The sequence below is a fragment of the Mustela nivalis genome (genome assembly GCF_964662115.1).
Source record: "Mustela nivalis genome assembly, chromosome: 12".
Classification (NCBI taxonomy): domain Eukaryota; kingdom Metazoa; phylum Chordata; class Mammalia; order Carnivora; family Mustelidae; genus Mustela; species Mustela nivalis.
Genome location: NC_139031.1, coordinates 102875340 through 102892766, shown reverse-complemented (window position 1 = coordinate 102892766; position 17427 = coordinate 102875340). Strand labels below are relative to the sequence as shown.

Here is a 17427-nt window from a genome sequence, read left to right as displayed (position 1 = left end):
CCCTCTGTCCACCCGCAATGATGTTCAGGGTTTGTGAACCCATCTGGTTAGAGTCTCCTTTCTGCCCCTGCATCCAGGACCATCAGGAGCCATGAACCATCTAGATGCCCAAGTTGCCCAGCACTTCCTGGGTCCTACTCCAGTGGGACCCCAAGAAGAGAAAACATATCTCTCCTTAATAGATCCACACCCTATCACCTGTCTTCAAAGCATCATGGCTTGTGCCCAACGACAGATAGATCCATCTTTATCTGGGGAAACTGTCCCTTCTTGTTCCCACCCTTGCTGCTGTCTACATGGGCTTTGCTCTATATAGCCTAGGTGGCTGGGCTGGGGAAGGAGACTCCCAACCCCCAGTTCCAATTCCACCACCACAGTCCAAGGATAAAAATATAAAATACATTTTATATAAAATATAAAAATATTAAAGCTTCCTTCTCTGCCTCCTTGTCCTGCAGCTTCCAGATACCTAAAGATAAAGCCTTCCACCCAGCCTTATCCACACCCAATTCTAGGCACACAGTTTCTAGGGATGTCTAGGGATTTGGGTCTAAAATATCCAGGGAATGCCTGGGTTGTCACCTTTAGAGGCTGCCATTATTGAGTTTTATACCCTGGAGGATCCCAGGGTTCCTGGCAAAAATCTCTCTGAGCCACTGAGAGGAGCCTGGAAGGGCTGCCTCACAGGAGGGAGGGACACACCAGGGAAGATTCCAGAATCTCAGGACTGCATCACCATGTTCAAGGCTCCTGCCAGTCCAGCCAGCGTGCCATGAGAGACTGTTAAGTGTGGTGCTGTGTTTTAAAAAAGAAGAGTTTAGACGAATTTGCCTCCCAAATGTTGGCTCTTTTCTGTAAATATTAAATAAAGGGGCAAACTCCCACTGAGGTCCCGGCCAGGCCTACACATTCTCAACTCACTCCTTCCTACATTCATTCACTAAACGTTGGTTGAGGGCCCCCTGGGTGCCTGGCACTGCTGGAGGAGCCCAAGACAGACCCGTGAGCCGAAATCTACATTCTAGAGAGAGGGGTGATGGGGATAAACAGATGAGACTGTGAAGCTCTCTTGGTGCTACGAGGTAAGCAGGCGAGAAGACAAGACGGCGAGTGAATAGAGTTATCAAAAAACTTTACGGCGGCAAAATTGCAAGAATATGCAAAAGTAGAACAAATAGTCAAACAAACCGTGTATGTCTACCACCCAGCTTCCATGTGCTCAACCCAAGACTGCCTCGTCCTTCCCGCCATTCTCCCCATCCCACCACAAATTGCGTAGAAAAAAATCCCCGGCACCCTACGGTTTCCTTATACATGTCTTGGCATAAATCTCTGAAAGAAAGGGAATGACCTCTCAGATAGGGTGGTCCAGGCAGGTGACCTGGGGGAGGAGACGTGTGGACAGCGCAGAGAGCTGTGGATGTAGAGCCAGCAAATGCGAACATCCTGACATAGCTGAGGATCCAGTGTGTCCGCCCTGGAGGGAATGAGGGCCAGAGGGGACCCAAGCCTACAACAGCATGAAGTTCAGGAGGGAAGATTCTTACAGCAAGACATCTATCATGCTCACCGTGTGCCAGAAATTCCTCCCATGTTTTGCATATGCTGTGTGGTTTTTCCCAATACCCCTGTGACGTCATGACCACCACTAATAGTCCCCTTTTACAAAAACTGAGGGAGCCTGGATGCAGAAAGTGTGCCAGTCCTTTCAGAGACCACAGATTGGACGGCTTATAAACAACAGAAATTTATTTCTCACAATTCTAGTAGCTGGGAAGTCCATGAGCAAGGCACCCTCTCCATCAGGCTCTGGCGAGAGCCCTGGTCCTGGTTCACAGCACCTGCTCACCGTGTCCTCCCATGGTGGAAGGGGCTCGGGGTGTCTAGAGGGTCTCTGTTATAAGGCACTAATCCCACTCATGAAGGCTCTGCCCTTGTGACGTAAAGTCCCTCCTCAAAGCCCCTCCTCCTAATTCCATCTTTGGGGGTTAAGATGCCAATATATGAAGGAGCGGACCCTAACATTCAGACTGTAGTAGACGGTGCTGCTAGTTACCAGCCAGTTACTAGCAGACTCAGAATTAGACCCCAAACAGTCTGGCTCCAGAATGCCACCTCTTAATCCTCTCAGGGAGAATGGCTTGTCTCTCGCCAGGCACATTTCTGTGCAACTTGGAGGAACTATAGGTGCAAAGACTCAGAGCTGCCCCTTCTAGGTCTCTTTGGACACACCACCCCAGACTATAACCCTCTCCAGGTCCGGATATCCCTCCTTAGTGAGACATCCCTCATCTTTTCCTACGTCCCCTCCCTCTCCACCAAAGGCTCTTCCCTGTTTAAAGCCCCATGAATGTAGGGAGCAGATCGATCAGTCATCACACTGTTTCCCCTCATACTGTGCCCACAACATAGTGGGTGCTGAACCAGTGTTTGTGGGATGAAGACATAGTGAGTGGAAGGAAGTGTTGTTTGCGCTGTGACAGGTCATGATAATGTCCTACCCGGGTCCCCTGGAATTGCTCTTTTCGGTGAGCTGCCTTTACTCCTTTGGGGGCTTTCAACAACCATCACCTGCAGCCCTTCTTCCATTCCTCAGCCCCCATATATACTTTACCCCAAGAGCAAAGAGCCACCAGGGCCAGGGATTTGATTTCCAACCCTTCCTTGACCCTAAGGGCTCTCACTCAACTGGAAGCATCAAGTGTCAAGGGAGAGCATCCAGCTTCCTTGCCTTGGGGTAGGACAGCTCTGAAACCTTAGTCACACTCCAGAGCCCCTACGGGATCAGAATCCTTCCCTTCTCCACCCTGGTTCTGGGGACCCGAACGTCAGACATGAGATCACTTTAAAAATTTATCTATTGGGGTGCCGAGGTGGCTCAGTTGGTTAAGCAGCTGCCTTCAGCTCAGGTCATGATCCCAGGGTCCTAGGATCGAGCCCCACATCAGGCTCCCTGCTCAGTGGGGAGCCTGCTTCTCCTCCCTCTGCTGCTCCCCCTGCCTGTGCTCTCCCTCTCTCTCAAATTCATAAATAAAATCTTTAAAAATTTTTAAAAAGTAAAATAAAATAAAAATTTCTCTGTTACTGAATGTGGCTGGATAGTAGAGCATTATTTGGAAGTTATTATACTTACAGTTTTGTCAAAAATTTTTTAAAAATCAAGTTTATTCTAAAACTATAGTGAAATCAGTGTGACTTGACATTGATGGACCAAAGATATTTTAGGGTATGGTGGTGCCTAGGTCATCCCTGCAAACCTCAGGCCCTCCAGCCAGAGACTTCTGACGGGCAGAGGGTCGGAGGGTTAGCATCTAACACTTCACCATCACTGCACAGAAGCGGGCAGACAGCGAGTGGAAGAGCCGGGCTTGATACTGAAACTCTCCAACCTGATTCCTAACTTTCTGTTTGTATCACAGAACAATCATGAGACCTAGGGGGAAAGCCTAGGAGGATAAAACCTTCATCAAATAGGTCGTTGAAATAAATGTGGCCAACCTTCCAACACGTGTCTACTGGTATTTCCTCCCCCTTTTAAGAGAAGACTTGAGGGTAGTGAGTGCAAGCACTGATTCGGTTAAGAGTCACAGGAGACCAAGAGACACATGTGTCACATCTAGAGCCTAAGAAAGACAAGGACCTCATGCACGTAAATGAACTTGGGCAGCCGTATTTGCCGTCCTGTGTCCAGGCAGCCCCTGCAAGTCTCTAGACCTTCTGCGGGAGTGAGCGATGGTGAATGCATTTATCAACATCCTCATTTAAAAACAAATGGCGCCACAGTTTCCAGGTTCTAAATTGAGAAGTTAGTAGCAAAAAGAGCTGCTCCACAGTCCATGCTCTATGAAATCCACGTAGCTCACGAGGAGTAGGACAAAACTATACATCATGGGCAATTCTGCTCCAAAGAAATGTTTTGAGCCTGCTGCATTCACAGGTCCCTCTCGGAATAAAGGCATAAGCAGAATATGACACCATAGGTCAGGTGCCTCATCGTCCTGCCTTATTTTCATAAATAAGGTTCATAATAATAGAATACTGTAATCAGCAATGTCTCCTGAGAAGTATTCTGACTGCTAATGCCCAGATTCAAGAAACCTGAATTCTTTACCAGGCTCTAGGTTGTGAGTCTTTCAGAGAAAGAGAAGATGGGGCAGGACTTGGAGAAAGACAGCCCTCCATCAGGGAGTGACATAATTTATGGTGACAGTTATACGGTGACCTACATATGACATCATCGAATGCTCCTGGAAGAGACTTTATCCGAGTTTTTCTTGTCATCACCATTTAGTGACCTCAGAGAACAAAGATTAGCACAAAGCTCTGTAGAGCTGGGAATATGGATTTTTTCTCATTATGAAGTGAGCACCCAATATCCATATTGATATGGAATATTTGGAAATAAACCATTTGGAAATAAACCATTGCGAATCCTAAGGAAAGATTTTTACAGATCTTTCTGCATGCCTTCACTCTCAAATCAGCAAGTGTGGGATAGATTCATTCACAATATTTTGACACGAGGCAGGAATTAAACTCCAAAATGGGTGTCCTTGTGGAAACCCAACAAATGTTGTCAACGAAGTATGAGGATAACATGCTAGAAAAGTACCCTTTTGCTGGTCCGTCATGAACAACCCTGGCCTCAGAGTCAGAACTGTGCCTTCCCCCTAAATTTCTCTATAAATAACCAACTACAGGAAGCCCAAAATAAGCAGGTAATGTCAGGTTTTCAGTACTTCTTTTCGATGTCCTCAGGTCAAAAATATAAACTTTTTAAAAAAAATTAGTCAAATAAAATTAGAGAATACAGTTAAAATATCAAAATAGAAAATGCAATTGCCTGCGTCCCCATTATTTCCAAAGGGAGAAAATTTTTGTAAAGGTGAGCCCTAATTCTGACATACTGATGAGTTCAAAACCCTCCTGCACCATATGAACCATGAGAATGATAGTGAGCATGTATTCAGAACGTGGTAAATGTCAAGTATTATTCTAAAACTTTTGTCCGTATTAGCTCATTTCATCCTCATGGTAATTCTGTGGCTGGTACCGTCTTTATACTCCTTTTACCCATGAGACAATGAGACCTGATTTGCTAGAGGTCACAAGCCAATGCAGTCTGGTTTCAGAGGCGATGCCCACCCCTCCCCCAGTGCAAAACTATTTTTAAAAATTTCCCTGTTATGCTACTCTCTAATATTGTGGGGGAGGCAGGGAACTATTTCAAGAAGTTAGTTTTTCTATTAGAAGGTATTTAGACTATCTGTGAATTATAGAGCTAAAGCTTGATGTATTCACAGTGCAGATTCCATTTGGAGGCAGTGTGAGAACTCGAGCGCTCTGCTCCTGCTTGCTTGGGGGGCGTCCACATTTATAAACAAGCCTGCCCCGGAATTCAGCCTGACTTTTGAGTCGCCGGTCTGTGGAAAATTCAAGTATGTAATACAATCGGACTTCATCAGGGCCACCCTTTAGCTGCTTAGGTACGTCGGCAATGAAAGATCTGAAGGCATAAACTTGGGAGCGACTTCCTAGAATGTTGACTTGCTCATTATGTACATTTATTGTGCCCGGGCTCCTCGCTGTCCAAATCTACCCCGAGCCTCCAATCAAGGAGAAGGACTGATAGGAACACTGCTAATATGACATGACTGGGGACAATACAGAGTGACGTGACCGGAGGTGATGAAGGAAACACTTATGGTTTCCGGACCATTCCCTCCCCATCTCTGCCACAAATCTCGATGCATATTACATCCCTGCCTTGGCAGTCTCAGATAGAAAAGCCCAAAGATATTTACAGAGCTGCATCCGTCAACAACACCAATGGTCCACCTGAAAGGCTGTCAGTGTGCAGACCGACTCGTCCCGGCTGTCTGTATGCACCACACCCCCTGCCTTCAGCTCTAGCTGTACTTCCGGGGGTCAGGGGTGCATCTCCCCAGAGTCCCTACGCCTTTCGCAAAGACCTAGGGATGCAGGACAGGAATGAAGAGAGTCACCGAGTAGGCTCTTGTTCCAGTAAGAGGGAAAGGCAGCAAAGAGGGGGGAACTAAGACCAGGATTGAGAGGAAAGAAACATTAAAAATCAACAAAATCCTTGCATTTGTGGTTGCTTTGGCAACCTTCCAGAACAAGGCAAGGATACCTGTTCCTGCTCCCATGACAAGAAGGCTTAAGTAGCTACTTTGTTTCCTATTCAGAGCCATAATTCATTCTTTGTAGAATGTCTGAATTTACAGCAAATATATGGAACTACAGCTGAACATACACTCAAATCCTAAATGTAAGGAATTCTCCTAGGACACCACTATCTCCAGAGAGTAATTCCATAATTTCCTGTTTAGAATTTTTGACTGACCTAGATGTTAGGGAAATGTCTTACAACTTCTGAAAATATTTTCTCTTCATTAAGGAGGAATCACTGTCTCTCTTCTTCAGAAAACATTCTGCACGTACCGATTTAAATTTTGCACCCAAAACTCCTGGACAAAAGGGCATATTCAACACAAACACCAAGCGGCACATGATTTCATTTTTCTCTGAGATTGAGAAGCATATTTGGAGATCTCTCTGAGCCTGGGGAATTTCACTGTGATTTTAACTTGTATGGCATAAAAGAAGAGTAAACATAGCATATGGCATGTGAGCCGAGATAGTGTGCCTGTAGGCAGGGTCTGTCCGGGCAGTTTGGGGAAGGTATTCCCAAAGATCTTCTCACTTCATCAATGGGGGAAAAGGAAAAAAAAAAAAAAAGGTACACGGTACAAACTCTCTCACCTAAGGTAGTCAATCCGTAAATAGGGAGGGCTCCACTTACCATCCACCACTATTTGCCTCATCTACACTATGAACATCGAAAGCCAAGAACACAGCCAACCTGAATTTTAAATCCCATGGTGGTAATCTGGGATGAGACAGGGTTTCTTTGAGGCTGATGAATGAGAATTTTTTTTCTCCTTAAAAAGAAAATCATTCCTGTCTTTTAGGAGAGAGATAAAGGCAAAAGACACATAAAGTAATGAGCTTAAAATGGATTTTCACTTCTTTAAAAAAAAAAAAACTGCGCGAGGTCAGTGGGATTTTCTGTAGAACTAGTTACGTGAAATTCAGTTATAGATGAATAAAGAAACCAGAGAGATAAGGATATCACATTAATGAAAAAAGAATTCTTAAATTCATGTCTCTTTTGATGTTTCCCCTGACAATTAGTTTTCCCATCCTCATTGGATGATATAAAACTCTAGGCAAATTTTGAGAGGAGGTAAGCAATAAGATACAATCTGAGGGAAAGAGGGAATGAGGAAAAGAAAGAAATAAGAAAGACTAAGAGAATTGAGAAAGTAAAGAAGAAAGTGGAAGAAAAGCTTCTGGGACCTGAATTAAGCATGGCATTAATTTTTTCTCCAAGTCTTAGTCTTGGCAGGCTTCTTCTAAAATGCAGGAATTTCATGGATGTGGGAACTGGTGATGGAAAATGCATTATTATACACAACAATCGTTGTACTTGAGAGGAACTATATGGGAAAAAATAACACCCTAGAATAAATACAAATGAAATTCATGTATCAAAACCAATACTGTGAAAATAGTTTAAATGTTTCTTGAATTTATATCTAGTCATTAACCTAAATGCAGATTTTAGTTCAAGCTACACTTCTGCCTCATGGTCAGAAGGCCTGAAAACCCGTGGCGTGGAAAATTGGCAGGATAAAGAATATTGAATTGGTCTCCATGGAAAAACGGGTTTTGGCAGCTATACCCTGCTCCTTGAGTGGGTCCCCCCACCCAAGTCAAATTCTCCTCCCTAATTCACCCTGGTCCCAGGAAGAGACCCAGGGAAGGCCACATACTAGTCCAAAGCAAGCAGCTAGGCTTCAACTTGGCCAATCACCAAAAGACCTTCCTCACTGGCCTTGAATCCCACGGTTGGCATGAGCCGCCCCTCCCCCCAGGTCCCAACCCTGGACTCCCCCTCTGAGAACACAGAGGTAGGAGGTTTCCATTGCTACTGACTTTGGTTTCCTTCAGAGAAGAAGGTGGAGTGAGGCATCTGCCTTTCGCCATGGGGAGCGACTCACAAATGAAAATGATAAATTCATTTAGAATTTAGTTAGAAATCCCTAACATCTGTTCCTCCTCTCCACTTCTACTCCCAACCTACATGAATCCACATTCGGTCTGCTGGCCTCAAGGAAAGGAGACATTTTCCCAGAGTTTTAGGTAGGCTAGAGGACACAATCCAGGGACTTCTCCAAAATCGTTTATCCACCTGGCAAGACCCTGACAGCCCACCACAACCCCAGGGCCCACCTCCTTCTCTCCTGGGGCTCCACTAAGCAGCCCAGGGTGGGTGGAGCCTGTTTTCTTCCCGGCCTCATAGCCAACCTCCCCTAGAGTCCACAGCTTGTTCAGCAGGCTCCCTCCCGGAGGTTCCGGGCCCTTTGCATGAACCAATTGGAGGGGGACCGTCCTTCCCCCACGTGAATGTTGTACGGTGTGCTGTGCCTGTGCCTCTCTTGGTGGTTTCACCCTGATCTTTTCTCTCTTTGCAGCTGGTTAATAATCCACTAGCAAGTCAGGCTGCTGCAGCAGCCGCCATGGGCTCCATAGCAAGTTCACAAGCCTTTGGCAATGCTCTCTCCAGTCTTCAGGGGGTCACGGGTCAACTAGTTACTAATGCACAAGGACAGGTGAGTGGGAGATGGGAACAAGAGTGAATTTTTATGGCAGATTGAACTCGGAAAGGAAATGAATTTCTTTTGCATGACAGTGATATGTAACTGCATCCATTTGAGGCAAATAAATAATGTTTACTAGCAATGTCAAGAATAGGAGAAGGGTTGGGAGGGGTTTCTATATTTTAGAAGCAAGATTCTTTTTTTCCTTCCCCTAGAATGGCTAAGTTTTCGTTTTTATTTCTGTACGATGGCTCGTGTTCTGACCTTAACTGAAGGAAAACACTTTCCATGACGGGGCATTCTTTTTTTCTTTTTCCTTTTTTTTAAGGTAATTTTTAAAATAAAAATTCAGTTTTCCTCTTTTATTTATTCATTCATTTTAAACTTGGACAGCGGGGGGAAACTGGGACATTTCCTTCCCCAGTTGCTCTAAGATTTCTAAAGCAGCCCTAAGCAAGCCAGGTTCTGACTGGGGGGGGGGGGGGGGGGGCGGGGCGCGATGGGAAGGACCAGTGCATTCTTGGGAGAGCAGCAAAGGGAAGGGGTGAGGGTCTCTTGCTGATTCTTCTGGAAGCCAGGCTGGGTCGCGTATGTCTAAAGGCTTGCTTCAGTCAGCCAGGGCCAGGGCCAGCAAACCTTCCTCATGTCATGGGCAGCGTGCTGGTCCCCTTACGCCCCTCATGCGCCCGCCTCACGGCCCCGAGGACACTGACAGAGCTTCATATGACGGGGCTCCCCGTTCAAGACCCCAGTAAACCTAAAAGCTGCAGAGAAAGCAAACCATAGTTAAAGCTGAGGGTATCAGAAGCGCCCTCCACTCAAAGGCTCGACATTGACCCTTAGTGGATAGAGCACCTTGACCTCAAGTGTGGCCACTTCTGAGGGTGGGAGCCCAAGGTGGAAGGAGCTTGCACGCTCTCAGGATTTTCCCTCCCAGACTTATTTACTCAGCAGTGAGTTTACGGATCCCTGCTTGGCCTGCTCTGTGAAGAACAGGAATGGCGACGTCTTGCACCCTGTTTTTATTTTACATAAAGAGTAAACAGAGATGCATTATAAGCTAAACCATCTCAATCTACGTCCCAGGGCAAAAAAGCTGACCTTGGTATATTTCCTGGGCGGGTGCGGGATTGTCCCGTCAGAACCCCGAGGGCTGAACGATGGAGCTTGTCAAAGAGCAGCCCCAGGTAATGAATCATCTTATCACAGGTGCACACCACACATATTAAAGGAGGGTTGTATGAACACTGTGCCCTCCACAGTCACCTCTCAATGTCGGCTTTAACCCTTGTTCCAATCCCTTTTCATCAGAGCATCATTTTATGCAGCCGGCTCTAAGTGGAGGCTCTCAAAAGCCTATTACGATTTCTGGAGGGATTGGGTTTGGGCACGGAGGAAAAGTTGGTTATAATATCTGTAACTCATACTCCGATCAGGTCGGTCCTGGAAGCTGCTTCCCAGAGTTCTGCCCAAAATAGAACACCCCGATTCATTCCTGCCAGCAGCTGGCCCTTGAGATGTAGATTTTAGGAGTTCCAGATAGAAATCATATCCACTGATGTGTATTTCCCCCTGACTTTTCCGGTTCCAGAGTCCAAGGAAAATGCACCACTCTGCCCCACCGCTTGTGAGTTTGTGATGGAGAAAATGCTTTATTGCCGAGAAGGAATTATTAGGAGTTTATTCTTCTGGTGATTTAATGGCGGGTCATCTTGCCAGTTACAAATCCATCCCCTTCTGAGGGCCTAGAGTTACAGCCTTTCCACTCCGCTTGGCCTTTGCCAGCTCCCACCTCCGGGGATGGTTCTCCCTCCCGTGAGGACCCACAGGGAAATGAACTTCCCATTAAAGCCTTGATGGGCACTCTGCATATATCGAATAAGGGTTGGGTCTAATTTTAAAATTCTTCTGTCTTAGAAACTATGCTGTAATAGTTGATTTGATATGGTGCACGAACCTCCTAAAGTGAAAAAAAAAAAAAAAATCACATCACAGCGGAATCGATACTGCCCACTCGTGAAGTCTTGTCTGAGAGTTTTAGAAACATACCCTGGGGTGTCATGTACTCCTCCCAGTGCTGGAAAAGACTGAGGTACTCAGTTTCCAAAGCTAATGAATTGGCCACGTTCCCGTAGTGCTGTGTGTGTGTGTGTCTGTGTGTCTGTGTGTCTGTGTGTGCGTGTGTCTGTGTGTGTTTTTAAAAAAACTTACAATACAAACACAATCATCTTTCCAGAAAAAAGTGCATGCTTTGTACCTCTTGGCATAAAGATACTTGTTTGAACCTCATGAAGTGGTGAGATTACAACAAAAAAGAAGGGCAAAAATTATTTGGGGTGTGTGTGTGTGTGTGTGTGTGTTCCTTACCCTTTATTAATGCGGTACAAAAAATAAGACTGCATTGGAATCAGGTTCATATAATTAGCCTTGCTCAAAAACCCGTGTAAATGAGAATTACTTCACCCAGCCCATTTTCAATTCCTTAAAAATCTCCACAGAGCTTTACCAGAGAAGGTACAAAGAGAAAACTCTTAATATATTTATAGATCCTTTCATTTGAGTTCTTGACATCAACTATTTTTTACATTTGAAAGTCTGCCCAGAAGTCATAACATTAAAATCTACACCTAGGTTTAGAAAGCTTGTTTTACTCTGCTGATATTTGGGGGAGGTCGGCTGCAGAGAAGGCACCGGTGGGGGGTCCCCTGAAACTTGCTCCCTCCTGCTAAGGTTCCCTCTCTTGGCTACTTGGAAACGGAGACAGTTTTACCCAGGAAAAGAACCCTTACTAAATTCAGACCTGCCTAGAATAGGGCTCAAGCTCTACATGTTTCTAAATTTGGACCTTGGGGCAATCAGTGATTTAATCTTTCTAAACCAGAGCCTCATCCTCAAAGTTTAAGACAACCTCGGTGAGGAGGCCCAGGGCTGTGGACCATGGTTTCTGGGCAAAAGGCTCTTGGTCTTCCTGCAGAGAAGGGGAGGGAGACATGCCCCCATCTGAACAGGGAGAAAGCGCCCCTTCATCGGGGACTTGCAGTTTTTGTCTCCTTGTCTTAGAATCTGACTGTTTCCATTTACAGGCTTTCAATGAATTTAAAGGGATGGGGAATCTCCATATATTAAAGGACTTTAGTTTTTTAGTTCCCTTTTTTCCCCCTAACCAGTTCAGTCATTCTTTTCCCCTTCTGCCTCTGCCATCCATTTATGGTTAATTCAGAAGTCGTGCACTATTCCAAAGAGTGATTCATTTTCACAGAAACACTATATTCCGAAGTCACAAAGCAATATTGTATCCCATTTTTAAAAAATGGTATCATACCCACCTTCACTCTGAGGTGAAAAGGTAGCAAGTGTCCACTTGGTAATTCATAATCTTGGAATGTGTAATGACTGTCACACTGCTGAGAAGAACATTCTCGTTCTCTTTGCTTCCTAAATCAGGAACTCCTGTGAGTGTGGAAGCCAGACAAGGGAATGGGCATTAGCAAGACACATGTTTGAATCCCAGGTCAGCCAATAACTAACTAGCTCTGTGACTTCAAGCAAGTTACATGAGTTCTCTGGGTTTCAGTTTCACTATGAAATAAAGATAATAAAACCGAAGTCCCCAGATTTGAAGATTAAGTGGGGTCAGTTGTGTAAAAAGCCTGGAGTATATAGTTAAAGACTCAGTGATAATTAGCGGCTGCAGAAATTATCATCATCATCATCACGGTTTAGAGTTCTGTCTAGCATTTTCTGGAAACCTCTCTTTGGTTTGGATATATAGGAAGAGGCAGTACAGCACACAGGCAAAACCAGCACACAGCAGGTTTCCTGCTCTGGAACCAGGCAGCCATTCATCGGCAGTGAGACCACAGGTTGACTTAATTCTCTCGTGCCTTAATTTCCTCATCTGAAAAGTGGGGATAAGGGGCACCTGGTGGCTCAGTCAGTTAAGCATCTGCCTTCAGCTCTAGTCATGATCTCAGGGTCCTAGGATCGAGCCCCAAGTCAGGCTCCACACTAGGCAAGGAATCTGCTTCTCCCTCTCCCTCTGACCCTGCCCCTCCTCCCAGTCATGTGGGTTCTCTCTCTCGAATAAATAAATAAGTAAACTTAAAAAAGAAAAATGCGGATAAGAAGATAACCATCTTCTAGGATTAAATAGTTCAGCCTGTGGTCAGGCACATAGACATCATTCAGTAATGCTAACACTCAGTATATGCTGTTATTATTAATTAAGATGCTATGTGTTTTCAGTTCACACTGTGCACACAAACCCCCACTGTGTGTGCGAGGAGTTTTAAATGTGAGAATCTTAGCAGGAGAACATTAAATTATTTTAAGGAAATCTTAGCCTTACCCCAGATAGTGCAGTAGGGGTGTGTGTGTGTGTGTGTGTGTGTGTGTGTGTGTGTGTGTTAACACTCGTACAGTGGGTATACTCAGGATTTGGCAAGTAGATTTACCATCGATTTGTTCAGCTATAGAACTGGCTTCCCTATTGCCCCTGGCAATATCTCCTTATTGGCCTTATTGCAGAAAAGTAAAAGCAAATGAAATTTCATTTTATCCTGGGGCTAAGAAAAGCATTTTACATTTTAACTGAAGCTCAGAATGTTTCCTGATGAAATTAGTTCTCGACCGATGTGAAATTTTCTTAAGTGGCAACAAGTCAAACCAAAGCCCTTCCCAACCATCCTTAAAGAAACAGTCAAGTTAAAAAAAAAAAAATCAACAAAACAAAACAACATTACTTTTTTAAATCTTTTTCTTATTTTTATTTTTTTTAATATTTTATTTATTTATTTGACAGAGAGAAAGAACACAGGCAGGGGGTACTGCAGAGGGAGTGGGAGAAGCAGACCCCTCACTGAGCAGGAGTCTGATGCAAGGGTTCGATCCCAGGACCCCAAGATGATGATTTGAGCCGAAGGCAGACATTTAATGGACTAGCCACCCGGGTGCCTTTACTTTTTTAATGTATAAAAAGGAGAAAAATTTAAAGGACCTACCCGTTCGCTTCATGACTCAAGAACACACGCAGCATTACATGAAGAAACAGTAGTTGAGCAGAGCTGCTTTGGCAAGACAGAAGGATTTGCAGTAGGGAGGCATTGCCGTCTAAAAGGACCAGGTCATGCTCAAAGAAAAGCAATCTCTCAGTTCCAGTAGTAGCCTCTGCAATGTAGCTTAGAAAGTACACCCTTGACTGTGCAAAACCATGGATGGTGAGTTGCCTCTATTCATGGCAGCCCTGGGTTGAAGAAGGCCAAGGCAGGAACACCACCGGCCCCGCGTCTGTACACATCAATTGGGAGACCATCCTAATACCATAACTTTCAAATATGTGAAAAATACATGTCTTAGAATTGAAGAATTCTAGGTTGGGACATTCCTCTGAATTATAATCCTCAAAGGCTAAAGAGCATCTCTAGAAGGGAGTAGAGCAGCTGAGATCCCGGGCTTTGAAGGAAACAGGTTTGATTGGCACACATTTCTAGCTATCTGGCCTTGAATAAGTTACAGAGCTCGTCTGGGCCCCTGTCTCCTCATCAGTGAAGATGGGACTGATAAGAGATCTCACATACTTCATGGTGGGGTTAAACATGAGAGAGCAAGCAATGGGCTGAGCACAGTGCCCGATATGTCTTAAGTATTTAATAAAGTATATTGTTATCAATAAATTCATGTTATAGCTATTCTTCTTTAAATGAAAAGCCAGCAATTGGCCCTGAACTATAGGTGGCTAAAGTAATTCAACACATAATTTAAATGGAAAGAGGAGACTCTTTCAGAGAAAATCACTACAAGATGAACGAAGATGAAGTTGTAATAAATGCAAATTTCCGCCAGAGAATTGAGATGTAATACATTTATTCAATTGAGGTCCATTGAACCTCTCTGTGGGTTTTATTAGATCTGTTCAGGAGAACAAATAAAGCCATAGCTGCCCACCTTTGTAAAACAAATTTCAAACCCTGTGCAAAGGAGATAAAGTGTGTTAACTCAGATAATGTGACTAGAGCAAATGGGGGGCCTCACACACACCCAGCTAGAGTGAGAGGATCAGGAATTTAGGGAGTTTCACACATATTCTTACTGTATTTTATTAAAGATTTTATTTATTGATTTGAGATCAAAAGAGAGTGAACAAGCGTGGGAGTGGGGGAGGTAGGGGCAGAGGAAGAGGGAGAGGCAGACTTCCCACTGAGCAGGGAGCCCAATGCAGGGCTTGATCCCAGGACCCAAGGATTGTGACCTGAGCCAGAGGCAGATGCTGAACCAATGGAAGCACCCAGGTGCCTCTTATTTAATTTTTTATAATAAAACACATTAGATGCATGAAAAGGTAAATATAATTTTTTCAGGAGCACTTGGGTGGCTCAGTCGGTTAAGCATCTGACTCTTAATTCCGGCTCAGGTCTTGATCTCAAGGTCTTAAATTCAAGCCCCAAGTGGGCCTCCACATTGGGCATGGAGGCTACTTAAAAAAATAATAATATTTTACAAAAAAAAAAAAAAAACAAAAAAAACAAAGGATCCTTCAGAGATGTTAAGTATTAACATCTTTCCATATAAGCTTTAGTTCTCTTGTTTATTTTTAGAAGAAATAAAACATTACTGATACAGTTGAGTCCTTGACACTTTCTCCTCATGCCCCTCCCTCCAAGGTGATAGATACTATAACACTGGTAATTCCTTTCATGCAAGTTTTACATCTTTACTAAAAAAAGAAAAGAAAAGAAAAGAAAAAGGTATCTTTCTAAAAAGCTACAAAATCATATGTACAGAATACCATTTTTAATACTAAAAATAGACATGTTGCATAACTAAGAATCAAATATGTTTTGCTGAAAATTCAGAGTAGGTATCTAAAAATTCAGGGTTGGTGTCTGTATATTTTTGCCCAAATATGAACAGAACAATCTATTTAGATAATGGTTTTGGCCATGTTTTCTAAACCAAAACTCAAAAAACAGTCTAACAAAAGATTTTCTTTTCTCACTTGCAAATATCATTCTATAAAGTCTTAAAAAATGTGTAAAAATTCAATCACATGCAGTAGAATACTTATCAAATATGCATTTTGTTAATCACATCTTTTTTTTTTTTTTTTTTTTTTTTAAGAGAGAGAGAGAGAGGGTGCATGTGCAAGGTAGGGAGGGAGACAGAGAACGCCAAGCAGGCTCCAAACCCAGGACCAGCCAGTTGGGGTGGGGAGGGGGGCTTCCGCTCAGGACCCTGAGATCCTGACCTGAGCCTAATCCAAGAGTCAGAGGCTCAACCGACTGAGCCACCAGGCGCCCCTTAATCACATTTTTTAACACTTTTAAAATCTGCTCTTTCCGGAGACTGGGAAATAAATGTTCATGGGGTTAGTAATATTATAAGAATTTTACCCTGGCTTCATCTGAGTAATAAAGATGAAACAATAACAACAATAAACAACCTCAATCTTTCTACTAACATATCAAATTTCCCCTTCGAGCCCAATTGAGAGCTTTATTTCCTCATTTCAGGAGAGGCCATTGCATTAAAGCCCCGTTTCCCTAAGTGTGCGCCTTGGAAATAAATGAGCCCCCCGGGTCGCTGCACGAAGGAGGGTCCCGGCCGGGAGGCGGGGGGCGCGGGCTCCGCCCCGAGGGGCTCCGCGGGGCCGGGCAGCTGGGCTCCGACGCGCCCAGACCCCTTTAACTTGTCGGACCCCGCTTTCCCCAAACTTCCTGTCCACCCCACATTTCGCAGAATGGACCTCTGCAGAGCACGCTTTGGGAAATGCTGCGGGGAGTCATTCGCTTCGTTCCTATCCGCGCTTTGGACTGCGAGCTGATGATTCAGTCCGAAAGAGCCCCCTCCCGGCTTTGAGGGCGCGCACATCCCAGAGCACGTTTGCAGGGAGCGGAGACCGGGAGGTGGACGGACGCCGCTCTGACCCCGCGGCTGCGCCGCTAGCGCGCAGGGCCATCGCAGGTCCCCTCGGGACGCGCCGCCCGGATCCTCTGGTCAGGGCCGGAAAGGAGGGGGCCGGCTAGTGGAGTGACCCCGGGCCTGGCTCTCGGGTCCTGGGTCCTCGCCCTTTTGAGGAGTGGGCCTCCCTGGATGGTAAACGGCGCTAATGAGCCCTGATGGCCCTGGGCTCCGCAGTGATTTCGCGGGAGATGGATTTGATGGGAGACCTTGCCTCTGCAGTGGCTCGCCTGCTGACGCGCGGGACATAATTGGGTCTCTGAGACGGCAGGAGCATGCCCTGGCCCTGTACTTGACAGTGAATGGTTCAGCCCACACCTTGGCTGCCGGGCCAGAGGTCGCCTTCTCCCTCCCCACCGAGTGATTCCTCCTTACAGCCCCCATTTCTGAAATGAGAGGGTTAATCCTATTAATGCCAACACCCCGGAGAGTTGGCCAGTTTGAACTAAAAATGAAGCACCCTCTGAAATCTTTCTTCCCACGCTCCACCCAGTGCAACCTGTCGTTCGCAATTAAAGGAGTGGCCAGAAATACACAATTAAAAAAAAAAAAATCTTGTTTTAGGGGATTTACCCTGTAGATTGAGCCAGAGAGAACCAAGTTCTCTTTCATCTACAGCAGAACTTTGGATGGTGGTGGTGTTACATTTTTTTCTCCACTGCTTTTTTTTTTTTTTTTTCCAGTTCTTCAACATAATATTTCATTTTCCTGGGAACAGTGAAATGTGTTCTTGTGTAGGCTCCTGAATGGAGAATGGGCACATTCTTTCCAGATAAATAGGAAAGGG

The 17427-nt window shown here is 44.9% G+C and overlaps 1 protein-coding gene across 1 annotated transcript in view; it reads left to right on the top strand.

Moving 5' to 3' along the window:
• The window catches only part of POU6F2 (POU class 6 homeobox 2), a 369574-nt gene that overhangs the window by 305364 nt on the left and 46783 nt on the right, over positions 1-17427 (top strand). The window contains exon 6 of the mRNA XM_082692653.1: positions 8559-8696. Within this exon, the coding sequence (XP_082548779.1) occupies positions 8559-8696 (138 nt within the window). The remainder of the gene's footprint in view (positions 1-8558; positions 8697-17427) is intronic.